At 42.5% G+C, this 26878-nt stretch overlaps 1 protein-coding gene across 3 annotated transcripts in view; it reads right to left on the minus strand.

Moving 5' to 3' along the window:
• The window catches only part of LOC109718230 (vacuolar protein sorting-associated protein 18 homolog), a 60638-nt gene extending 35517 nt beyond the window's left edge, over nucleotides 1-25121 (minus strand). For all 3 annotated transcript variants that reach the window (XM_020244345.1, XM_020244347.1, XM_020244346.1), the window contains exons 1-7: nucleotides 24873-25121; nucleotides 24499-24711; nucleotides 24020-24159; nucleotides 23830-23925; nucleotides 23020-23087; nucleotides 2905-3006; nucleotides 2550-2694 (exon numbers count right to left, since the gene is read on the minus strand). In XM_020244345.1, the coding sequence (XP_020099934.1) occupies nucleotides 2550-2694; nucleotides 2905-3006; nucleotides 23020-23087; nucleotides 23830-23925; nucleotides 24020-24159; nucleotides 24499-24711; nucleotides 24873-25038 (930 nt within the window). In that variant the 5' untranslated portion in view covers nucleotides 25039-25121. The remainder of the gene's footprint in view (nucleotides 1-2549; nucleotides 2695-2904; nucleotides 3007-23019; nucleotides 23088-23829; nucleotides 23926-24019; nucleotides 24160-24498; nucleotides 24712-24872) is intronic.

The raw sequence follows: 26878 nt of genomic DNA on the forward strand, positions 1-26878 counted from the left end.
ATATATTTGGATGAAAGGGTAGAGAAGAGGTAACCCTAACACATTAATCCCACTCTTGCCTTTTTTCACTTCACCGGAATTGACTTCGCCCCGTGGGAGGGCGAAGTCAATTTCACTATTTCGGGTGAACTGAACTTTCGGGCGTAATAAAATTACAGTGAACCAAACAACGGAAGTGGGCAGTTTTCACCGAAATTAGTTCCCCCTTCCTACTTCCACCCCACTTTCGTGCAAACAAACAGGCCCTAAATGGTGAATGTGCCCTATGTGGGTGAAAACCTAGTGATGTATAAACTAGTGTATTGGGAACACTTAAACAAGAACGAGTGGCATCTAGTTAATGTTAAACATATGATGTGTGGCATAAGAACTTAGTGTAGTTGAAACACTTTGATGATGAGTATAAGAGTACTCGGATTTCCATGATGATGATAACCCTAGTTTGTAGGGTATCCTCAGTTGACGAGGATTGGATCGTGCTCGCGTAGCCTGTTATATGCTTGTCGTGGTCGCTCCACACAAGCCGTGCACTCCGGAGGTTTAGTCACACGATAGGGCAGTTGCTAGCTGTCCGCAGGCGGTCTCGGGTGAGTCGAGCGGCTTGGGACTCCTCACCTATGGGATTGAGACGTGAGTTGAGGGCGAGCCCTTGGGCTAGCCGAGTGATTGGGTGATCTAATGAATAGCATTGTCGTTGAACATAGTAGTATGATAGCTAGTCTTTCACTATGTAATGCATGCATTCATTATAGCGGATTGAGGCATGGTAGATTACTTGCATACCTTTTTACTATGCTATTGTTGCTTCTATACCTGCCTATCTATCTATCTATCTGCCTATGCCTGCTTAGACCTAGTGAGGAGATCGGCGGAGTCGGCGGCCGAACTCACTGGGAACTATGGACAATAGTTCTCACCCCACTTTGTTGCAGGGCCGAGTTCGAGCACCCCAGGTGAGGATCGTGGTAAGGGCATAGCACCCTAGTGGTTGTAGAGACCTCTTTTTGCATTAGAGCTACCTATGTACATGAGTGTAGATGATATGTAGGTGGTGAGGTATTTTGGAGAATTGTAAACCTTTACGTTTATATTTTGGAAGAATGAAAAGTAATCAAATGTATTAACTGTTGACTGTGATGTAATAGTTAGAAATCTCTCTTTTGTTCACTTGTTCATCCTTGTGACACTTACTCTTATTTGTTTAGCACTGGTTGTGCTCTCGCTGTTGTTGTTGTTGATTGTGTATATATTTCAAGTTGTTTTTCCTGGGCACTTGTTGTACGCAATCTTGATGCTTAGCCTTGGGCGGATAGGGGAGGTGCTGTTCGACGCGCCAGAATCGGACCAATGTGGTAGGGTCTCGGGGCGTGACACCGTACCCACTGGGAACTATATTTATATAGTTCTCACCCCGGTGTGGTTTTGGGGGTTACAGGTTCGCACGTGAGCGGCGCGCGAGGAGAGGGCGTAGCTCCGTAGATAGCGCCCTATCACCGAGACCAGAGATAGCGGTACCCCGAGTCAGCCAAGCTAGGGGTTGTAGAACAGAAAAAGGATCAAACTTGTAATAATCTTGTGATTATTGATTGTATTCGGAAGCTGAATGTATTTGAAAGGAAAGGAAAGGAAATGTAAAGATTGCAAGTGAGATGAATGCTTGTAATAGCTTAGTTGTTTTATATTTTGATACTTCTTTATGCAATCTGTATGTTAAATTCTGTTCCTGGTAGGAACATCTTGAATTGTATTGATTGCGACGCCTAGGACATACAGGGGAGACTCTATCCGTTCGACGGTCTGTTGACACGCCCGAACCCAACTAAATAGGCGGGGCTCCGGGCGTAACAGTGTGCCTCTAATGAGAAGCCCCTTATTTCGATTGTCATAGACAAAAACAAAAGTTCGTTAACTGATATGCTATTTTGAAGTGCATTTAGGTATCACAACTAGAAGTGCAGAACTATAATCATGCTGGTTGCAATGGCTCCTGCAAGGCTGCAATGCATTTTATATTGGTTCAACAAGAATGAATCACGCCAAGTTGCATTGAAAAAGAAATACATTCCCAACTTGTTCCTCTCAAACTAAGATTATGTTGCCTACATAATTTCCTTTCTCCAGACAAGTAGAATGCAAAGGCTAATATTTTCCATCAAACAAGAAATCTACAGGAAATCCTAGAGGAATAAGACCTCCCATACAATGAGTACCACATTGCAAACCGCAGAAAGATACAGATTATGTGCTTTCCTCTATTCATTTAAGAATACTGTTCTCATTTGCGAGTGCTTTATAATTAGTCTAATATTAGAGAGTTGGCACAATGGTTCGTGGTTGGTTAAGCTTTTGTTTTAAAATTTACCCATAGATCGAGTACCCACCTGTATGCTCAAGAAGGTATGACCAAATTACTGCAAAAATTGCCATCAAGTGATGGTTGTTCCCAGCTTTAAATTAAGGCCACACAAATGCAAAAGCAATAAACTCTCAAATGATGAAAATGGCAGAGTTTAATCTAAAATACAACTTCAAGGTAAGTAAACACATACCTTAACCTTGTCGCCTATTAGAAGCAGGAAATGGTATTCAGACACCGCAAAGGACCTGGGTTTAATACCTTCATCCAGTTCACCCAACTTTGAGTAGTCTAATAGGCCCTTGTTTTCCACAAAATTTTCATCACCAGTCACCGAACTGCTCAAATATATTGAAATATCAGAAAGACAAATAAAAACATTGAACATCAAAAATAACTGACAAATCAAACTATTAAAAGGAAGAAATCATTGCAGAAAATAAAATGAATGGATCATTTGCAATGCTGATGTACTAAGAGGTAATCAATAAACAAGTTATATTTCCTCATATACATGAGAAACAAAAGATCCTACAAAGATGATTTACCTATGCTGGGCACCAAAGTTTAAGTCACCATGGTAAATTCCAGCTCCGGAAAGCCAACCAAAATGTTTCGCTCTTCTTTGTTTAATAAAAAAGTGTAATTCACTGCATACAATAAAAGAGACCAATTCATTTCTGAATAATGATTACAATATTCAATTACAGCCATTAATGCTATGTAGATAGCAGAAAATAAAAATAGAAAGACAATACTAAAATAGCATAAATATGTAAAAACACATAAATAGTTAACCAGATAGCAAATGTAGCTACTACTTTAAATTGTGAAACAGGAAATCGGATTTTATGATGCTACGTCAGGGATTAAAATGTCGTGGCATGGAGGCGTGCTCGACAAAGTACAGCATAGGCAGATTTCCATGCCAACAAGTATCGTACTTGTATGCTGATAGGCACGCATAGCCTCCTAATGGCACGCTTTGACACGACTTTATTTTATTTTTTTTGCTCAATAAGATCTTATAATGTTATTTTGAAAGTTTTAAAGTAATAATTATTAATTTTGGCTATGCATTGATTTGTCTCAACCTATCAGCAACAATAGCTTACTACACTTGCTAATTAATATAGTAGTAGACTTCTTAATATGGTGATGCATGGTACTGATTATTTTTAAAAAAAATTGCAAGATTTAATACATAAAAGTTTAACAATAAATTATATGATGAATAAATTAAACAAATTTACGACAAAAATTGATTTACTTTGAAAATTATTTCGATTTTATCGATAAATTTTCAATATTTTATAAATTATAAAAATAGAAAGTTAACAAAATCATTTAAAAAATTATGAAAATTTGGAAAATTCATTCATATTGAGTGAAGAAAAGGGTATGCAAAGAAAAGGAAAGAGAAAGAAGAGATGAAAAGAAAAGGAACGAGATGGAATCTGCGAGGGAGAGATAATAAAATAGTGTTGTACATGTGCCCCCAAGAAGATCCTACAATGTTGTTGTTAGAAGTTGCTACATTAATACATTTTTATTTTTATTTCTTTCAGGGTGTTATGTGTAAAACTTCCATTATATATAAAAATAAGTATTGGTGGGACTAGGGTAAAGAGAGATCCCTAATCCCTTTTCTAATCTTCTTCTTCCTCCAAGTTCATCATGGTATCAGAGCCACCATTTTCATAACCCTAATTAAATTGGAATAAAAGGGGGAACCTATCGTATTCTCCCCGGGCAATTAGAATCCCACACGTACGCTTGGCGAGCATCATCCCGCTGTTCTTCTTTCGCTACGAAGGCCACCACCATCAAGGTGCCACCAGCCAACATGTCTATCATCTGTCATGTCACCATCGACGCCCTCCTCTAAGCTCGCTCCACCACTGCAAGTGATCATTGGCTATCTTAGGTCATTAACAAAGATCTTAAGACAATGATTCTTGATGCTGCCCCTGTTTGTTGGCGTTGTCAACATAGCTACTGTTGTTGGCGTTGTCAACATAACTACTGAATGTAACACACTGAACTTTAGCAAATTGCGAAGTTCGAGTGTTTGATCTGTGTTCCAAGCTTTTCCAGGTTTTCTGGAGGGTCATTGACTGTGTTCCGACCTATGAATCGTATCCCGAGAAGCGAGAGTGAAAACTTAGCACCAAAACCTCTAAATTGCAGATTTTGGGCTGCTCTCGAGTTGGACTCTGCAGAGCAGAGTACCGATACAGCATCGGTCGAGTACCGGTACTGGATCCAGTACCGGTACAGCATCGCGGTGGCACCGGTACCCAGCACGTTTGCTCACTGACCCGAGGCTCGGGTTTGCGCGTGCTGCTGCCTGGTACCGGTACTCCAGCCCGTGTCACCGGTACGCAGTGCAGTTCACAGACTACAGATTTTTTAGGGTTCTCTTTGTAATTGTTGCAACATTATAAATACCCCACACCGAGGTTTAAAGTGCCGTGGCACGGAGGCGCGCCGGCACGGCCCTGGCACGGTACGGCACGGGCACGCTTGCATGCCGACACGGGCACGCTTGCGTGCCGACAGATACGCACGACCTCCTACTGGCACGCTTTGGCACGGAATTTTTTCAGTTTTTTTTATTCCAATAAACTCTTATAATGTTATTTTGAAAGATTTAAATAAATAATTATTCATATTTGCTATATATACCTTATTATACTCATTAATTAACATGCATGTAAGCTTTTTGTAAGAAAAATACAATTATACCTGATGTAGAATAAAAATTAAAATACAATAATAAAATTCGTAAGTATAATAATTATTTAAATTTATCTTTACATAGAGATGACTGCTTAATTCCACATAGATTATCGCGCTTGATCATATGGCATACTGTCAGTTGCAGATACAAGATTTATATGACAATATTGATACAACATTTATATGACAAGATTTATATGACAATGGGGGAGGGGGAATATGACCAAAAAAAAAGAAAATTGATAGTCAAAAGAGCCAAAAAAATGCAAAAAGACGGAAAAAAAAAAAGAAAGAAAAAAGTACCCTCTGAGAACATGACCACATGGTGGGAAGGGGAATATGACAAAAAAAAAAAAAAAAAAAGCATTGACAGTTAAAAAAAATCATCAAATGCACAAAGATATAAAAAAAAAAGAAATAAAAAAGTATGAGAAGAAAGTATCTTACTGTAAAAAAATAAACCAAGCCAAAAAAGACAACACTTTCAAAAAGAAAACCAAAAAGCATCTTATTGTAAGTCAAAACAAAACCAACACTTGCAAAAAGACAAAACAAAAAAAAAAAACCATAAAGTAAAGGAAAAAAAGAAAAAGACTATTCGGCACGGCACGGTGCCGCGGCACCCAGCCGCGTGCCGCTCTGTCTCGAGCGGCACGCAGTGGGTGCCGCGGCACACAGGGGGGGTTCGAGACCCCCCCTGTACCGTGCCCCTTTCTTAGGGGCACGGTACGTGCCGCATCGGCACGCTCGATACGCTTCGATACTTAAAACCTTGATCTCAGTGTGCGTGTGTGTGTTCTGGACGGAGGGGAAGGGGTGGGCACCCCTAATTATAAGCCCATACTGAAATTACACTTTTACCCCTCAAAAACAGCGTTCTGGGAGCTGCGTACCGGTACTCGGGCTCGTGTCACCGGTACCAGGCCATTCCAGTACCGATACCCAGTTTTCCATCACCGATACACAGCACAAATTCTGTAACTAATGCGAATTTCAACTTTTGGAGCCCGTTTTCAAGTCTAGTTTACTTCGAAAACACTCAAACGCTCTCCAAACTTCGCTGGAACTTATTTAATAGCTTTTAAAGCTAGTTCCCACCAAAATTTCATAACCGTAGAAGTTCGGTATATTACACCGGGGGGGCTTCCACTGGGTCCCGGGGCGTGACAGATTAATTTGATATCAAAGCCTAGAGTTAAGTCTTAGGGGATCTAGCAAACCTTAGGCCGGTTAAACTATAGAAAATAGGCTCGTGAGAGACGGGGTCTATTTGACTTGTAAGCGAAAGTATTTTGATTGGATTTTATATTAACTGTAAAATGTTGGAGTTGAATCGAAGTGTATAACTCCTAACTTCGCGGAGGGTTACGTTGGCGGCCGACAACATAACATCGGGAGTTGGTAGTAAAGAACACTTCCTTACTTTCGCATGATTTGGAGTATTAATCTTTTGAGTGGGGTTGCAATAGCGTGGATTTTACTAACTTGCGCTTTATGTTGCTGTAGTGATAATGCCGACGACTCGCTCTAAGTCTGTTGGAGCGGATAATGCGGCGAACTTCGAGGTGGAAAACTCCGTTACCTCCGGATCTGGTGAGGTCCGTAAGTTGAGGACTCAGCTTGCCGCGCTGACAGATCTCGTGGCACAGCAGGCGGCGGCGGCTCAGCAACAGGCCGATGCGGCGCGCCGACAGAAGGCGCGGATGAAGCGGTTGGAGGACCTACTACTTCAGCAGGCAGCTGCTAGAGAGGCGCAGATTTTCACACCACCCGCGCCGACGGAGGTTGTAGCACCGAGGGCGCCGTCTCCCGCGCCCGGTACTTCGCGAGCGACTCCTTTTGTGGCGCCTCAGAAGGAGGTTGTTGCGGCACCACCGATCCAGGTGCCACCGGCAGGGGCAGTTTTCCCCGTGATGGTTGCTGGAGAGGAGCGGGACCGGCTCATGGATCGCCTCAATGAATTTAGGAGGTGCAATCCCGGAATCTTCGATGGAGAGAAGGCCGACCACTGAATCGTGGAGAAGTGGTTGATGCATATGGAAAAACTCTTCTATGACACCTATGTGGAGGCGAGAGATAGAGTTTGGCTCGCCACTCACCACTTGGACGGCGAGGCCTATCGTTGGTGGTTGGATATTCGAGATAACCGCAACACGGATTTGTCGGCTATTACATGAAAGCGGTTCAAGGAGCTTCTTTTGGCGCACTACTTCCCCGACAGTGTCAAGAGGCAAATGGAGAAGGACTTGCGCAGCTTGCGCCAGGGGGAGCGGTCTGTGGCCGAGTACGAGAGAGAGTTTTCTCTGCTACTCCACTGTGTACCATTTGTGGTGCGGGATGNAGGTGCAGTCCCCGGATCTTCGATGGAGAGAAGGCCGACCACTGGATCGTGGAGAAATGGTTGATGCATATGGAACAGCTTTTCCGCGACACCTTTGTGGAGGAGAGAGACCGAGTTTGGCTCGCTACTCATCACCTAGATGGCGAGGCCTACCGTTGGTGGTTGGATATTCAAGATAACCCCAGCATGGATTTGGTGGCTATTTCATGGAGGCGGTTCAAGGAGCTTCTTTTGGCGCATTACTTCCCCAACAGCGTCAAGAGGCAAATGGAGAAAGATTTGCGCGGCTTGCGCCAGGGGGAGCGGACAGTAGCCGAGTATGAGTGAGAGTTCTCCCGGCTCCACCATTGCATGCCTTTCGTCGTGCGGGACGACGAGGATAAGGCCCGCATTTTTAAGAGTGGATTTCGACCGTCAATCTTTCTGTTTGTGCAATCGTCAAATCTGCAAACCTACCGGAAAGTGGTGAACCGCGCTCTCATTGTGGAGAGGGGCGCGGCAGATGTGCAGAAGCGGAGAGAGGGCTTGGACAAGGGTAAGGACAAAAGGCCCGCGGCTGAGGGTGCGAGTCAGCCGCACTCTAGGAGGCCGCCGAGACACCCTAAGAGCCAGTCGCGAAGGCGTGGCTCATCTGCGCAGCGAGGAGGATCTGATCATCGCCGACCTCCCCAGTGTGTGATCTACAGTGGCCCCCACATTCCACCGCAGTGTCCGCAGCGAGAAGGCAGGTACTTCCTTTCTGGCCAGAAAGGCCACTTCCGGACCGAGTGCCCCAGGGGTTTATCACCGGTACCATAATCTGCATAGGCACAGGCGTACAAGCTGCTAGTCGGGGGACTGCATCGGCGCACTACCAGCCTGGGTGGCCACCCGTCCAACGACAGATTGAGTCACGCAGGCCCCGAGCGTGCGCATGTATGCGGCCCAGACTGAAGAGGCGACAGCAGCCGAGGATGTAGTGGCAAGTATCATTTTATTAAATGGCATTAGAGTTCGAGCTTTATTTGATACAGGTGCATCGCATTCATTCATAAATCGGCTGTTTACCGAGTTGCATGGCATCCCACTAGTATCCTTGTTGCATCCTGGACGTGTTATTGTACCCGACCATACCTTAGACATTAGGGAGTATTGCCCCAGTTGCCCTGTTCGGGTAGGAGATTTGATTATGCCCGTGGATCTTTTAGCGTTGCATAAACTCGGTGAATTTGATGTGGTTTTGAGCATGGATTAGCTGACGAGATGCTTCGCCACTATCGATTGCAAGAATCGAACGGTGACATTTAGAGAACCGGGGCAGGAGGATGTTGTATTTAGGGGATGTCAGAGTTCACTGTTTGCGATGACGATTAGCTCTTCGCGAGCTAGGTAGTTGATCAGCAGGAGGTGCATAGCCTATTTAGCTAGGTAGTTGATCAGCAGGGGGTGACTACCCCAATCTTAAAGGCACCCTATACGATGGCACCGGCTGAGTTAAAAGAGCTTAGGGCACAACTGCAAGATCTTTTGGATAAAGGCTTCATTCGACCAAGTGTTTCGCCAGTTTTATTTGTTAAGAAGAAAGACGGATCACTTCGCTTGTGCGTAGATTATCGTGAACTTAATAAAGTCACGATCAAAAATAAATATCCATTGCCGAGGATTGATGATCTATTTGATCAGCTTCAGAGATCGAGTGTGTATTCCAAGATAGACATGCAGTCGGGATACCACCAGTTAAAGATTAAGCCTGAGGATGTGTCGAAAACGGCTTTTAGAACACGGTATGGACATTATGAGTTCACTGTTATGCCGTTTGGGCTTATTAATGCCTCAGCAGCTTTTATGGATTTAATTAACCGTGTTTTCAAGCCTTTTCTAGACAGGTTCGTCGTAGTGTTCATTGACGACATTCTAGTCTTTTCTCGAAGCGATAAGGATCACGAGGAGCACTTGAAACTTGTACTTCAAGTGCTTCGGGAAAAGAAGTTTTAAGCTAAGTTGAAAAGGTGTGAATTTTGGCTTTGAGAGGTGGCCTTTTTGGGACATTTGATTTCGGGGTCAGGTATAGTCGTGGATCCTAGAAAGATTGAAGCAATCAAGGATTGGCCTAGACCGACGAGTGTCACAGAAATTCGGAGTTTCCTTCGATTGGCAGGCTACTACCGGAGATTTGTTGAGGGATTTGCGAAGTTATCTACTCCCCTCACGCGGCTCACGCACAAAGGCACTAAATTCATTTGAAATGATGCGTGCAAGAGAAGCTTCCAAGAGTTGAAGGCAAGATTGACGACCGCCCTGATCTTGACCTTTGTAGTTGCTGGAGCAGGGTATGTAATTTATAATGATACTTCCTTTAATGGATTGGGCTGTGTCTTGATGCAGGATGGAAAGGTGATCGCGGATGCTTCTCGCCAATAAAAGGATTATGAGAGAAACTATCCTACACATGATTTGGAGTTGGCGAACGTAGTTTTTGCATTAAAGCTATGGCGCCATTATCTTTATGGCGAGCGGTGTGAAGTGTACACGAATCACAAGAGCTTGAAATATGTATTTACTCAGAAAGAGCTGAACTTAAGACAGCGTAGATGGTTGGAGCTGCTCAAGGATTATGATCTGACAATCCTCTACCACCCGGACAAGGCTAACGTGGTGGCGGATGCGCTAAGTCGGAAATCGACAGATAACTTAGTGATGCTTGTAGTCACTCAACCGCCGTTGATTGAGCAAATGAAGCGGTTGGAGTTGAAGGTAGTGGCTGGCATTGGAGGTGCAACCAACATTATTGGAAAGAATTAAAGAAAAGCAAGTTCACGATGTGGAATTGCAAAAGATTCGAACTAAGATGGTTGATGGTTACACCGGTGATTTCCTTATGGATGATCAAGGGTTGTTGCATTTCCGCGGGCGGATGTGTACCAGCGGAATCGGGAATTAAAGAGGATATTCTTCTTGAAGCTCACCATGCACCCTATGCTTTACATCCAGAAGGCACCAAGATGTACAAGGATTTGAAGTTACTTTATTGGTGGCCCGGAATGAAAAAGGACGTTGGCGAGTTTATAGCTCGATGTTTAACTTGTCAAAAAGTGAAAGCTGAGCACCAACTACCCGCGGAAAAACTTCAAAATTTACCTATTCCCGTGTGGAAGTGGGAAAAGATCACCATGAATTTTGTGATGGGATTGCCTCGCTCTCAGGCCGGGCATGATGCTATTTGGGTGATCGTGGATAGGTTGACGAAATCGGCTCATTTTATACCTATTCACACGACTTGGACAGGAGATAAGCTCGCACAAATGTACCTTGATGAGATTGTACGACTTCGTGGGGTGCCCACTTCGATAGTATCAGATCGAGATCCCAGATTTGTATCTCACTTTTGGAGGAGTCTGCAGGACGCCTTGGGCACTCGTTTGGATTTCAACACTGCTTTCCACCTTCAGAGTGATGGGCAATCTGAGCACACTATACAGACTCCAGAGGGTATACTTCGAGCGTGCATGATAGACTTCCAGGGAGGATGGTCACAGCACTTACCGATGGCGGAGTTTGCTTATAACAATATTATCAAGCAAGTATCAAGATGGCACCCTTCGAAGCACTTCATGGACGGAAGTGCAGATCGCCACTTCATTGGAGTGAAGTTGGCGAGAGATTGGCTTTAGACCCCGATGTGCTCCAGGAAGCAGAGGATAAAGTTCGCATTGCTCGGGAACGTTTGTTGACGGCTCGGAGTAGGCAGAGAAGTTATGCTGATAGGCGTCGACGAGACTTGGAATTCCAGGTTGGAGATCATGTCTTCTTGAAAGTCTCGCCGACCAGAGGAATTAGAAGATTTGGTATTCGGGATAAGTTGAGCCCCCGATTTATTGAACCGTATGAGATTCTAGAGCGTGTAGATCCGGTAGCGTATCGGCTTGCTCTACCACCGAACCTATTGGGAGTGCACAATATCTTTCATGTTTCGGTCCTTCGGAAGTACGTATACGATCCGGCTCATGTTTTGGATGCTATACCATTGGAGTTGAGAAATGACTTAAGCTTTGAGGAACAACCGGTGAGGATTTTGGCTCGCGAGGTAAAGAAGCTTCGGAATAGCGATATTCCTTATGTGAAGGTTCTTTGAAGCAACCACGATGAACGCGAGGCCACGTGGGAGTTGGAAAGCGCACTGCAGAAGCGCTATCCCTATCTTTTTCAGATGGAGTCTTGAGATAACTTGCTTTTTAGTTTCGCAGACGAAACTCCTTTTTAGGAGGGGAGAATGTAACACACTAAACTATAGCAAATTGCGGGGTTCGAGTGCTTGATCCGTGTTCCGAGCTTTTCCAGGTTTTCAGGAGCGTCATTGACTGTGTTCCGACCTATGACTCGCATCCCTCGAAGCGAGAGTGCAAACCAAAACCTCTAAATTGCAAATTTTGAGCTGCTCTCAGGTTGAACTCTGCAGAGCAGAGTACCGGTACAGCATCGGCCGAGCACCGGTACTAGATCTGGTACCGGTACGCCATCGCGGTGGTACCAGTACCCAGCACGTTTGCTCGCTGACCCGAGGCTCGGGTTTGCGCGTGCTGCTGCCTGGTACCGGTACACTAGCCCGTGTCACCGGTATGCAGTGCAGTTCGCAAACTGCAGATTTTTTAGGGTTCTCTTTGTAATTGTTGCAACATTATAAATACCCCACACCCTTTGGCTGGGGTATTTTGTGCTACAACTAGAGAAGATGAGAGGTAGGGTTTCTCTCCCATTTTTTCTTGTTTTCCCTCTCTTTTTGCTTGGGATTATGGAGATTGATCTCTCCTTTTTGCTCTATTTTGCATTTTGGTGACCTCCCCACCATGGGAGAAGCTTGGAGCTTGGATAGGAGCTTGTTGGTGGAGAGATCTTCAACCCTATCTCATTTCTAGCTTGATTTGGGGCTTCTAAAAAGGTTAGTGACCTTAATCCCTCATTTGATTCATGTTTTGGTAGATTTCTTGAGATGAAAACCTAGAATGTGAAATCTAGCGTTTTATTTGGGGGTTTTTGAATTGTGGCTTTTGGGACTTAATTGATAGGTGTAGAACCTTCCCCTAGGTTGGAATATAAGTACTCTAGCTTCCATTTGGAGATCCAGAGGGTTTTACACCATACAAGGTGAGTTTTTACTCTTTTTCTGGGTTGGTTAAAGTTGAACTCATGGAGTGTTCGTTAACTACGTCTAACCCTCTTAAAATCTTCCTTAGGGAGCTAGGAAACTAGTGGACATCTTCGTTAGCGCAAACGAAGGGGATCCGAAGAGTCCTTGGTGGGTTTGACCTCACCGAAATGGGTGAACCACCCCTATGTTATTTTTCTTGTTATAAAAATAGAAATTCATGCATATTCATGCTAGATAGAACATATGAAAATTTTAGAATGCTTAAAATACATGCGTTATGTATTATGAAATATTACCTCTATATAGTAGAGAGATTTGTATATAGTATTCATGCAAGTAAATAGCATTCTTCTATATGGCTTAAAATCATGTTTATATAGTGAAAATGACAAGTATAATATGCTCTTGGACATAGAACTCATGCTTGACATAGTGGACATAAATGTCATAAAGTGGCATTCAACTTAGTAAACGGATAAACTCTCACTTGATGACATAGTGATAGGCCATTGGAACATTAGCCTTTATTTCATGTTTTAGACATGATGACACTGGACTTGAGACGGATGACTACGCTTGCTTGCCATTGTGCTCATTCGCACATTCTTGTGAGAGTCGCTCCCCACAAGCCGGCACTTCGGAGATAGCCAACGCGACACAAGCTCGCCCGTGCGGGATTGGGCGCCGAAATGGGATGCCGTGGGGGAGGCTCATTCCTATGGTGGGGATGTTGACTACCACGGAGCCATTAGGCACAGCGCACTACCTTGTGTAGGTCCTATATGATTGGAACAACGTTGAACTAAAATGCAATGTGGACATTAGACTAATTAGTAAATGTTAACATTCTACTAGTTGTACTTGTGGACACCATGCTATTTATATAGATGCTCATTCATGTTAGAATAGCACTTATACTTGTAAAAATTCATGCTAAGTTGAGGCATAGTAGTTAAGTAAGTTTTATTCATGCTTATTAAACATGTTGTTCATTTCGTTAAAAGTACATCATATTACTTATATGCCTCCATAACCTAGTGCTGTATTTCGCTGATGTCGGCAGCTAACCCACTGAGAACTATTGATTAATAGTTCTCACGCCCTCTATATTGATGTTTTTGTTTTCAGAGCCATCCACACCGGGAGAGGCTCGGGATCGCAAAAAAGGGATCGCAACTAGCTAGATAGCGAGGAGTTTTTACGCTAGGTGGTCATCTCTCTATTTTTGTACTTGATGTAGAGAGTGAGAGTTTTTGTACCCATGTGTAGAGGCCACCATTTTTGTATTTCTAGCACTTGTATTTGGGATCTTATGATGTATCTACTTTTATGGTTATGTTAGTTGTTTAGTTCTTTTATCCACTTGCTATTAGAATCTAGTTGTACTCATGCTCTGATATCTCTAGATACTTGTTTATCCTTGTTTTATTTATCGCTCTGTTGTAGACGCCTTATATGTTGTCGGCATATGGCGGGTCTGGACACGCACCGGGCGGGCTTCCGCTGGGTCCCGGGGCGTGACAATGAAGATGAATTACTATTGAGCCAAGGGGAATCCGAGAATTCTCTTGTTATGTCATGGCTTTTAAATTCGATGCAACCAGCTATTGCTCGTGGTTATCTCTTCTTTGACACAGCTTGCAAAATTTGGAGTGCTGCTGCACAAACTTATTCGAAGGTTGGAAATGATGCTCTTGTATATGAGATCAGAAAAAAAAAACTTCATGAAACCAAACAAGGAGACATGACTATAGCTCAGTATTTTTCCGAGCTGAGTAGTCTTTGGCAAGAGTTGGATTATTATCAGGACTTTAATGCTGAATGTCCTAGTGATGCAACCAAGTTTCAAAAGTTGATGGAAAAAGAAAGAGTGTATGATTTCTTGGCGGGCTTACAGGCAGAATATGACCCGATTCGGGTCCAAGTGCTTGGTAGAGATCCTTTTCCATCATTGTGTCAGACTTATGCTTTCGTCCAACAGAAGGAAAGTAGGAATGTTATGCTTCACCAAATAGTACCTGAAATATCAGCTTTGATATCTAATACAACTTTGAAGAGCATAAAAGGACCTCAGCATCGAGCAAGTGATCAAGGAGTATTGGATAAAGACCTAATCAAATATGACTACTGCGGTAGAACAAGACATACTAGAGAAACTTGCTGAAAGCTTCATGGACGTCCATCTAGAGGGCGAGGTGGAAGAAGTGGAGGTGGTCGAGGATTTGGGCGATCACAAGCATACCAATCAAAAATAGTTGACGCCTCCGTTCAGGATGGAGAACATTCAAATTCTAGTGCTCTATCTCAAGATGATCTGCAAACACTTCGTCAACTGATGTCAAGGTTGGAGTTTTCCTCTACTTCTGTGTCTTCTTCTCCTTCTGCTGCTGCTACCTCAAACTCAAACTTTGCTCTCTCATGTATCCTTGCTAGTGCTTATCATACTACTAAAAATAGTCCTTCCCCTTGGATTATTGATTTAGGTGCATCTAATCATATGACTGGTTTATCCGATCATTTCTTATCATATTTTCCTTCCTCAGGCAAAGATAAAGTTCGTATAGCCGATGGTTCTATGTCTTCTGTCTCTAGCAAAGGTTCCATCATTTGTTCTTCTCATCTCACTTTGCCATCAGTTTTACAAATTCCATCTTTGCCGAATAATTTACTATCTATTAGTGCCATTACTAGAGATCTCAATTGTAAAGTCACATTCTTTCCTTCCTATTGTATTTTTCAGGAACTGGGGACGGGGAAAACGATTGGCTATGGTAAAGTGCATGAGGGACTATCTTCTGGAGGAAGGGTTGGATAAATCATCAGATAATAATGTCGCACTTCAAGCAAATTCCAGTCTTGCCTGCCGAGATATTTACTTATGGCATCTTCGTCTTGGTCATCCATCTTTTGAAATAATGAAACTTATGTTTCCTAAACTTTTTGAGCAGTGTAGTACTGAAACTTTAACATGTGATACTTGTGAGATGGCAAACATACGCTTGTTAATCTTCCAATTAGTAGCAATAAAAGTACTGCACCCTTTCATATTGTTCATTCTGATGTTTGGGGACCAAGTAGAACAGTATCTATAGCTGGTTATAGATGGTTTGTTACCTTTATTGATGATTATAGTCGTACCACTTTGGTGTTTCTAATACGAAATAAAAGTGAAGTTTTCTCTTGTTTCAAGTTGTTCCATAAAATGGTTGATAACCAATTCAACGCCAAGATATAAGGTTTTTAAGGTCTGATAATGCTAGAGTACATTGATAGTGATTTCCAAAATTATTTAAACTCACATGGTATTTTAGACCAAACTAGTTGTGTCAATACCCCTGCTCAGAATGGAGTAGCAGAAAGAAAGAATCGGCACCTATTGGAGGTTGCTAGATATTTCTTATTTGCTATGAATGTTCCTAAGGGGTATTGGGGTAATGCCGTTATGTCTGCGGCATATTTGATCAACAGAATACAACTACGAGCGATTGATTTTAAGACGCCAATACAAAAATTACAATGGCATACAGAATTCATTGTCCCACCAAAGGTGTTTGGACGCACTTGTTTTGTTCATGATCACAAGCCCTCAAGCCTCAAGGGATAAGTTTGATCCTCGAGCTTTAAAATGTATCTTCATTGGGTACTCTCCTCAAAAGGGGTATAAATGCTATCATCCTCCTGCGAGGAAGGTGTATGTTACCATGGACGTAACCTTTAGAGAGCATGAAGCCTATTATCAGCCAACTCTTAAGGATGTGAGTCAGAATGAGAACAAAGAGATGAATGAAAGCATATTAACTGATACAGGACATTTGCCACTCTGGTATTCGCGATTAGAGTTGCAAATGTGTGAGCAGGAGAATAACGGAAATGATTATGAGGGGGAGCAAGAAGAACAACATCTATCTGATGAACAAACTGGAACAGAGGAGCAAGATGAAGAAGATAATAATATTGATAACTCTAAAGAATGGCAGGTTTACAGTAGAAGGAAGAGAAGAGATGAGTCAGTCATTCACACATTACCTAGCCAAGAGCAATTCCCAGATCTAGTTCCTGTTCCTCAATCCATTCCTGTCTCTCAATCTCAATTTCAATCTCAGACTCAATCTTCCGAGCAATGTAAGTCTATCCCTTCAAAGCCCGAGCCTCAATTTAATGATCTTGAAATTCCTATCGCTTTTAAAAAGGGTATTCGACATGCTACTAAACATCCTATCTCACATTTTTTATCTTATGACTCTTTGTCTCCATCATATAAAACCTTTGTGTCTTCTGTCTTCTACATAAATTACACAAAATTGGAAGGAGGCATCTACAGATCCTAAATGGAAGGAGGCGATGGTTGAACAAATGAAAGCGTTGAAGAAAAATGATACTTGGGAGCTTATCGATCTTCCAGAGGGAAAAAGACTTGTTAGATACAAGTGGGTCTTTACAGTGAACATCAAAGCAGATGGGTCAATTGAAAGATACAAAGCTAGACTAGTTGCAAAAGGATTCACACAAACTTGTTAGATACAAGAGATGTTTGCGCCAGTAGCAAAATTACATTCTATTCACATTCTTTTATCATGCGCAGCAAATCTTGGATGGGATTTGCAGCAGTTGAATGTTAAAAATGCCTTTTTGCATGGTGATTTAAAAGAATAAGTGTATATGGAAATCCCTCCAGGTTTTTCTTCAGCTAAAACAGTTGGAAAAGTGTGTAGACTAAAAAGGCATTGTATGGTTTGAAGCAATCTCCAAGAGCTTGGTTTGATAGATTCAGTAAAGCTGTGTTAGCGTTTGGATACAATCAGAGCAACGCTGATCACACTATGTTCATTAAACGGAGCAATGGAAAAGTGACTATTTATTGTCTATGTTGATGATATAGTAGTCACTAGGGATGATCCTCAGGAAGCAAATAATCTCAAAAATTACCTTGCTAAAAGAATTTGAGATAAAAGATTTGGGAAAGTTGAAATATTTTCTAGGTATTGAAGTTGCCAGATCTAATAAAGGAATATTTATATCTCAAAGAAAGTATGTGTTGGATTTACTTCATGAAACTGGCTTGTTGGGGTGCAGGCCAACAAATTCGCTACGGAGGTCAATTTTCGTTTAAAAAATGGAGTTGGTGAATCAATTTGTAAGGTATCGGACTTCTAAAATCATGAAGTTACGGTGTACATTTGGTTGGAAGACCATTTGAAAGGTTCCGGTGAAGTTCGGTGAGGCCCGGAAGCATTCGGGTGTTTCGGTGCGCGTAGGCGCTAAAACGGAGCCGAAAGGCCACGTTGGGCCGTGAGCTAAATCCGGCATTAGCGAGGATGGAAAGATGATGAAAACATGTTTGGAAACATGTTTGAAGAGTCTCGGTTCGATTTGAAACGAATCGGAAGTCAAACGAGCGAAAACGGGCGAAAACGGAGAAGAAACGGTGAAAAAGGCTGAAATTTGGCTAAGTCCTTGAGGCTGAGTACTGGACCTTCGGGGACCGGTCTCTCACCGCAAGGACCGGTCTCTCAGGGACCGGTCTCTCACCGCAAGGACCGGTCCCCGAGCGCGAAAATGGCCCAGTTTGGGCTGTTGCGAGGGAAGCTTTGTTGAAGGGCTTTTATGCAATTTTGCACTTATGAGAGTGTATAGAGAGGGTCTTTCTCTCTTTCTCTCATTTCCTTCACTCAAAACACCACCTCTCTCTCTCTCTAAACGTGAAGGAGAAGAAGAAGAAAGAAGAGAAGAGAAGGAAGGAAAAGGAGGAGAAAGGAGAGGAGAAGAAGAGGATCCTCACCACCATCATCATCTTCTTCTTCCTCTCACCATTAGAGCAAGCTTAGCAAGGTAAGCTTCAAACCCTACAATGGTAGATTTCTAGAGTTTGATTCTAATGCTTTAGAAATGGGTTTAGTAGCCTTCCTAGATGCTAATGAGATGGATTATGCTTAGATCCAAGGGTTTAATGGTGGATTTTTGCATAGTAGCAAATCTAGGGCTCAAAATGCTATTTTTGCAAATAGATGGGTTTGATCTCTTTTAACCCTCTATAAACCTAATTGATAGGTCACTGAACGCGCTGGAAGCGACGGTTTGGCAATCCGTCGAGCCGTTACAAAGATATCGAAGAAGAGGCCGATTTTGGTACAGATTGCCGCAGCTCGCGGCGAAAGCTTCCAAAAATCATGGAAATGGAATCGTAGCATCGTGGTGTCGGGGAATAAACTCCAGAACAGACGGATCGCGGATAGGAGGTCATTTGGCAGTCGCGCGTGAGTTGGGTCGAGCCGTGCGGCGTGCGCCGCAGGAGGCCGATTGCGAGTGACGACGAGCAATCGGAACGCTATAAAAGGTGGGTGGTGTCCATCCCGAAGCAATCGGGCTCCCTTTTATGTCTAAGTTTATATTGATCAAATTGCATATTGACATCTTGCATTATAGGGTGATAAATGATGGTTTGGTCCTATACCTTGCATGTTCTTTGGTAGAATAATGTATTTGGCTTAGTACTTATATCTAGCATGCTTGAGGTTTATATATGTGATGTGGAACCCTATAATGAGATGATAAGTGTGGATGGGAATTTAGTAATGTATTGGCTATTGCATTGGAAACTTGTAAAGAACGAGTGGCATCTAGTTGATAGTAAACAAAAGAACGAGTGACATATGTGAGTCGTAGTGTATATGAAACCTATGGACTATATGATGATTGTAACCCTAGAGGATAGGGTATTCTCGAGATGAGGATTGGATCATGCTCACGGTCTGTTTAAATCTTGTGATGGAAGCCCCACACAAGTAGTGCGCTCCGGATGTTGGTCACGCCAGGGATTGCCTATATGGCCCCGCCAGACGGTCTCGGGTCCGTAGTGTGAGTTAATTCTCCCTACGTGTCGAGATGGCTAGTGAGCTGTAGGCGAGCCTTCGGGTAAGCCATGAGATTAATGAACAAGTAAATGAGGTTAATGAACGAGTGAATAGCTTCACCTTTGGACATGATAACAGGTTAGTTGCTTACCTATTTCATTGTACATGCATTCATATATTTATGATTGGGCATAGTAGAGTAGCTTTACTTCTGTCATTTACCGCTTTCCTTATCTATCTATCTATCGATTATCTACTTGTGCCCGACTTGGACCTAGTGGGGAGATCGGCGGAGTCGGCGGCCGAACCCACTGGGAACTAAGGAAGTTAGTTCTCACCCCCATTTTACTACAGGGCCGAGCGCGAGTTCACACGGCGAGGATCGCGGTAAGGGCTTAGCGCCCTAGTTGCATTAGTCTACTTTCCTATTTCTGCATTAGAGTCACCTTTTATGCTTTGAGAGTAGATGATGTATAGGATGTGAGGTATTTTGAGATAAATGTTTATTTTGGAAGATGTAAGCTTTATAGTATGTTTTGGAAGTTCAATGTATAATCAAGTTGTATTATAAAGGCTGAATGAATGTAATAGATAGATGCTCTCTCTCTTTATCATTACTTGTATGTTCTATACTTGTATCTTGCTCTTGGCTGTTGTGCACTAATTGTGCTCTCGTTGCAGTTATCGATTGTGTATGTAATCAAGTTATTTTCCTGGGGACTTGTTGTACACAATCTTGTTGTTAGCCTTGGGCGGACAGGGGAGGTGCTGTCCGTCCGGCGTCTGTTCGACGCGCCCGGGCCGAACCAAATTGGTAGCGGTCGCGGGGCGTGACACAATTGATAGGGAATGATATCAAAGGTTAGTAGGAAAGCTAATTTATTTGTCTCGTACCCGGCCTGATATAACCTGCGCTGTTAGTGTTGTAAGTCAATACATGCATGATCCGAGGACATCACATATGGAAGCTGTTCATCGTATCCTAAGGTACTTAAAAACATACCCTGGAAAAGGGCTCCTATTTTCAAATAATGGCCATTTGAAAATTGAGGCATATTATGATGCTGACTGGGCTAGCTCACCGGATGATCGAAGATCAACCACAGGATATTGTACCTTTGTGGGTGGCAATTTGGTTACTTGGAGGAGCAAGAAAGAGACAGTAGTTGCAAGATCTAGTGCAGAAGCTGAGTATAGAGCTATGACACATGGAGTCTGTGAATTATTGTGGCTTAAGAGAATTATGCAAGAATTAGGGCTGGAAAATCATAGGCCTCTAATACATATTGCGACAATAAAGCTGCTATCAACATCGCTCATAATCCAGTGCAACACGATAGGACGAAGCACATTGAAATTGATAGGAACTTCATCAAGGAGAAGCTGGACGAGGGAATCCTGTGCATTCCTTTTGTGAAGTCAAGAGATCAACTTGCGGACATTCTTACTAAGGGTCTTGGGAGTAGCATATTCAATAACATTGTGTACAAGATGGGCATGATAAATATCTATGCTCCATCATGAGGGGGAGTGTTAGAAGTTGCTACATTGCAACATTTTTATTTTTATTTCTTTCAGGGTGTTGTGTAAAACTTCCATTATATATAAAAAATAAGTATTGGTGGGACTAGGGTAAAGAGAGATCCCTAATCCCTTCTCTAATCTTCTTCTTCCTCCAAGTTCATCAGTTGTTGTGATGTGGCTTCGTTATTATTAAACCCTAAATTTTAAATTTTAAGTCCTAAACACTATTATTAAATTTTAAATGCTATAATTATATCTTCAACGTTAAACCCTCCACATATAGCATAATTGGTCCTAGTGGGGGAAGCAGCGCAATTCTCACAATAAAAAGAAATTTTAGTGGGCCAAAAAAAACCCTCGGGGACCCAAAACATTTCTCACAATAAAAAAAAAAAAAAAGGTCCCAAAAAAAAAACTCGATCCTCAACTTCATCCTCCACCAACCCTCCGTCACCAGGTCCCTTCTCGCCGTCCCTCTCCTCCCCTCCTCTATCGCCCTCTCTACGGCATCCTCCGCCACCTTCTCCTCCACTCTCTACCACCTCTTTTCCTCTCTTGCCTCCCTCCATAAGCCGCCTCCGCCTTTTGAAGGCCTCCGCTCCCTCTTTACAAGCGGCACATGGCGTACCGTGCCATGATACCCAGCAGGTATCGTGTTGTCTCGTACAATCCCCAATAGGTACCGCAACACAGAAGGCCCCACCCCCGTAACAACCCCCTTGTACCGCGCCCCTTATTTATGGGTACCGTACAGCACACCCTGTGTCATACGGTACAAGGCGGCACTTTAACACATTTATCACCCCATTTCATCAAATGAAATCTCTTTCTTTACTAGCTTACTGAACCACCAGGCACCAACGCAATAAACTATGGCTAGTTTGTTGTCAGCAGAGCCTACTGTAAATGGACACGAATCTCAAATTCTAATGGTCTACATGTCAATTGAGTCACATCGGGACATTATTTGGGTCAATTAACTGTTTCATTCAGTTGTTAGGTCTCTAATTTCTACTTAGGTCATTAGGGGACCAATTGGAGTTCTTTTTTGGTTCAGGAACGATTTGAATTTATGAGTTGAAACATTGGAGTTTGAGCTATCTTTGGATCTCAAGTTGGTGTCCTTTGGATCACTATGACTGAAGTCAATTTATTTATCAAGGATTTTTATTTGATTCTTACTCTCTTCTCCAGATGTGAGTATCCTTTTACCCTCTTCTTGTTCTTCATTGCCACCTCCACTTCTTACTCTAATTCTGCTTCCTTCACTTCTATTTCTCCCACCTACCTCATTTTTGCTGCAGGATACTCCTCCAAACCCCAGCATAGCCAGCAACCAATTGCAACTCAATCGTTGACATTTGTTGCGTGATTGCCACAATGCAGCTCTAGTAACGCTATTCTATCAACCATCTAGTCGATACATAATTAAGAGTGGCCTCAGCATTGGAGCATCATTATTCACTATAGTCGCTAGGATTATTTCTGGGATCTAATTTCGATTAATATGGTTGACTCATAAGTTACTCAGGCAAGAGTAAAGCATCTAGAATCTAGAACCACAAAACTCAAAAGCAGAAATAAAATAAGCGATCTAGAGTTATGAAAGAGAAATAGATAAAAGAATAGAAGAAATGTCGCCTATCCAAACACTTTATCACCTCAATAGAGGCAATTTAACTTGTAAAAACATTCTAATGCTATTCAACCTATACCATAATCACATCGTGGAAATATGCTTAACTCAAATCTGAACTCCATGTGTTCAGTAAATCGGAGGGTTTAAAAACAATACTCTTCGACCATATGAGTCATGTCAATATTGTAAACACTACCAATCTCTAGCTTCAATTAACCCCACTTTTCCAGCCAAAGCCTATTATGACCCACTAGCAAGCCTATAACCACGCAAGTTAAGTGAAACATACAGTAGTGGAGTCTATGGAGTACTGGATGGTAGTAATATTAATTGCGTAGTAATATTAATTGCAAAGAGAAGGAGATAATTGATGCCCTATATAACAACTTGCATTTGATCGCAAGAAAGAGAAAAAAAAAAATGCATGAAGCAAAATTCTACCTATTTGGTATTTCTCCAGGAAGCTCCATAAAATGTATTGCACGATCAAAATAACTTGCAAAGACCACCTGCAAAGCCATTTTGCATAAAAACCATCACAAATCACAATACATTTACAAATATTGCACTCATACTTGTATTTTGACAATCAACCAAAGTAAGAAAATCCTCAGTTGTTAGAATTTCTCACTACTGAATCTATAAACATAAACATCCAACAAGCATAACTCCTATACTTGAAATACTTGCATGCAAAGGAAACTCATAAACATAGCTCATACAGACCTTATTTGGTTTTATCTTATCCTAGTACACAAAGCGCTATGCCTTTTTCTTTTTCACTATGTCTCATTTGATTTCCTTATTTGTCCACCCTTTTTATATTAACTTCCCCTCTTTTACTGATTTTTTGTTAGATGCCATAGCTATTGTTCTTCACATGCTGAAATAGAACCAGTATCAAATAAAAAGTGTAACTTCCTGATCAAGGAGGTCCAAGTAGTTGCAGTATCACAATGTGTAAGTTCTAATTAAAGGAAAACTTTAGGTTAAAGATAACTGCATATTGCAAACACTAGAGAAGCAGAGCATGTTAAAAGAGATCAAACGTATCGAAAAATTTGTTTGGGATATAGGTCAGCTCACACAGAGCTTGTTTGCAGTCATAACGCACTTTGTACAGAGATGACTGCTATTGAAGCATATGCCTTGCAGATAGCTCAAAATAATTGCAATTTGTCCAACCTGGAGTTAAAAACTACCAGATTACGTGTGATACCATCACAGGAAAGATCCGAAAAAATTGCTTACTTCCAGGGAACCAATGCCAGTGAAAGAGTAGAGCCGAGTCGGCGTTACAGCCATAACGTAATACCGCGTAGCATTTCCAACAGAGGCTGTTTCCATCTGCTCAATAAGCACAAGCTTATTACCATTCTACAGCCGAATAAATTGGTCGAAAAAGAAGCAACAAGTGATATTAAAGCTCCGCCGCATTTACCTGCAAGCCTGTTATGGCTTCTCGGAGCTCAGTCAACTCAAATAGCTGCTTGACATATTTCTCCCTCTTCTCCACCTCATCCACTGCCGTCTCATATATCTGCCCATTCTCGGTCCCAAGGATCACTTCCTTTGTTGATGCTGATAGGAAATAATTCACAATCAGCACATGACAGATCGAGAACTCAACCTTCCAGCAAAAACAGCTCTCGTGGAACATGGAAACATAGGTATACCTTACATGTAGTGCAGAAAATTTTGAGATGGTGCCTAAAGTGTCAAAATTTTTATGTTGCTACCACAACTATGCGGTATATTTCATTTAATAACCTCTCTATCAGAACTTCAAGGTACTACTTTTTTTTCCCTCTAGCAAAATGCACTGGAATCTAATCTAGCAGAAATTTTAATGGAAATTACTGAAGATCAAAGCAATGAAGAATGAAGTGGTTGTCAAATCCACCGAGAAGAGGGACAGACCTTCGGTGATTAGCTGGCGATTCCAAGCAACGGCATTGACGATGAGGCCTTTGAGGCGACTAAGAAGCTTCGGCCTCGGCCATTTGGAGTGCATGTAGTAAGTCTCGGCGCCGGCGGGGTGAAGGACCGTGGCGATGCAGTGGCTGCCCCCTGGGTCCACGAACACCCGATGCACAGCCTGGTCGCCCGAGCGCCCTCCCCCGAGGTCCAGATCTGCAGTGCAGTGCAGTGAAGAGACCAATTAGTCGTGTGCTGTCATTACTTTTTTTCTTTTTTTTTCCCTCCTTTTCGGAAGAGAGGAAAAAGGGGAGTGTGGAGAGGGGAGAGAAAGAAAGGGACAGAAGAGAAAGGAAAGGGGAGGGAAGCAAAGCCACCTTGGGTGTCGCCGAGGCCGAAGTCGTGGCGGATGAGCCAACCCTTGCTGGTGCCGAGGAGGATAACATCATTGCCGGCGGACATGGAGGTGATGACGCCGTGGCCCTTGGCGGCGTGGCGCTCCAGGGGGTCGACCGAGAAAAGCCGCCGGCCGACCGCATCCATGGCCTTGAATTCGGAGTTCACCCCCGGAGGACTCCGAGGAAAGAGGATCGCGCCAAAAGACGAGGATGAGAGGGGTATCAATCGCCGGGTTGTGTCTCTGGTTATATTGATGAGGCCCAGAGACCTGTACTGTACGAGGGTTTTTTTTTTAAATGACCCTGTAAAATTTTATAATTGGCAAAATGACCCTCTAAAAATTTTATTTGTAAAACTAACCCTTCTTTGCATATGTCTCAGATTTTTCTCGCAAAGACGGTGAATCGTTCACCGTCTTTGCATATGTCTCATGAAGGCGGTGAATGGTTCACCGCCTTATGAATTCACCGCCTTCATAAGGCGAAGGCGGTGAACCATTCACCGCCTTTAGAGCAAAACCGCTCCCTCGCTTTCCTTACAAGGCCACCTTTCCAACTGCCCTGTGCCCTCGAGAAGACAGTAAATAGTTCACCGTCTTAACTAAGACGGTGAATGATTCACCGTCTTTATTGTAAACCCCCCACTCAGTCAAATTTGGCCAAGTTCTGGAGGCTGGGTTAAAACAGAGATAAGACGGTGAATAGTTCACTGTCTTATTAGTGCTGCACTAAAGACGGTGAACTATTCACCGTCTTTAGTGAACACCCGGGCCTAGGAAAGACGGTGAATCGTTCACCGTCTTCACCGTACTTAATAAAGACGGTGAACAATTCACCGTCTTATCTAGGTATACCCAGCCCCAAACCCCGACACCTCTCCCTCCCTCTTCGCTCTCTTTCTCTCTCTATCTCTCTATCTCTCTCTCCCTCTCTGCCCATCCCTCTCCAGGAGTCGCACCCCGGTCGCCGCCGCCCCTGCCGACGTCGCCGCCGCCAATCACCATCGACCCACCGAGCCGCCGCTCATGCCACAGCAACCTACATTGCAAGTATAAACCTCTCTTAGCAAGTTTAAACTAGGTTTAAACTAGAACCTAGTTTAAACTAGGTTTAAACCTAGTTTAAACATTTACACCCATTTTAAACTAGGTAACGTAGTTTAAACTTAGTTTTTCACTTTTAAACCCAGTTTAAACTAGGTAACCTAGTTTTTAAAAGTTTAAACTAGATAACCTAGGTATATGTTTAAACTAGGTATATGTTTAAACTAAGTTTAAACTAGATAACCTAGGTATATGTTTAACATTATGGAACTAGGTTTAAACCTAGTTTAAACTATGTTTACCTAGTTTAAACCTATATTTACCTAGTTTAAACTAGGTATATGTTTAAACTAGATTTAAACAGTTTAAACTAGGTTTAAACCTAGTTTAAACTTTTAAACCCAGTTTAAACTAGGACCATAGTAACATGAGATTTTTAGGACCATAGTAACACTTCCTTTATTTGCTTGTTGCAAACTTTCTATCATTTAGTTATCATTTCACTTAAGTTTAGTTTTCACAAATGAGAACATGGAGAATGCTGTTGATTATTTTTCTATGTAGTTAAAATGGCTAGTCGTCGAATGTCTCTTAGTGCTCATTGGGATGGACAGTTAGATATGGATGGAAATGATCCTCGATATTTCAGTGGTCGAAAGAAATTGATCGCGATTCGTTCAGATACGACCTATGCGAATTTTGAGAGGAGAATATATCGTTTAGTAAATTGTAATAGAGAAGAATGTTGTCTTAAATACACAATTCGATGCCCTACGAGAGTGAATGAATATATTGCTCATGATATAGTAGATGATGAATCATTGGAGGGATTAATTGGATTGTTTGAACATTATGGATGTGTGTCGTTATACATAGAGAAAGATTTATATCCGTCAGAGACACAATATCCGTCGCAAGGCTATTACACAAGCCTGCTACATA

This window comes from Ananas comosus, linkage group 12, assembly GCF_001540865.1.
Source record: "Ananas comosus cultivar F153 linkage group 12, ASM154086v1, whole genome shotgun sequence".
Taxonomy (NCBI): Eukaryota; Viridiplantae; Streptophyta; class Magnoliopsida; order Poales; family Bromeliaceae; genus Ananas; species Ananas comosus.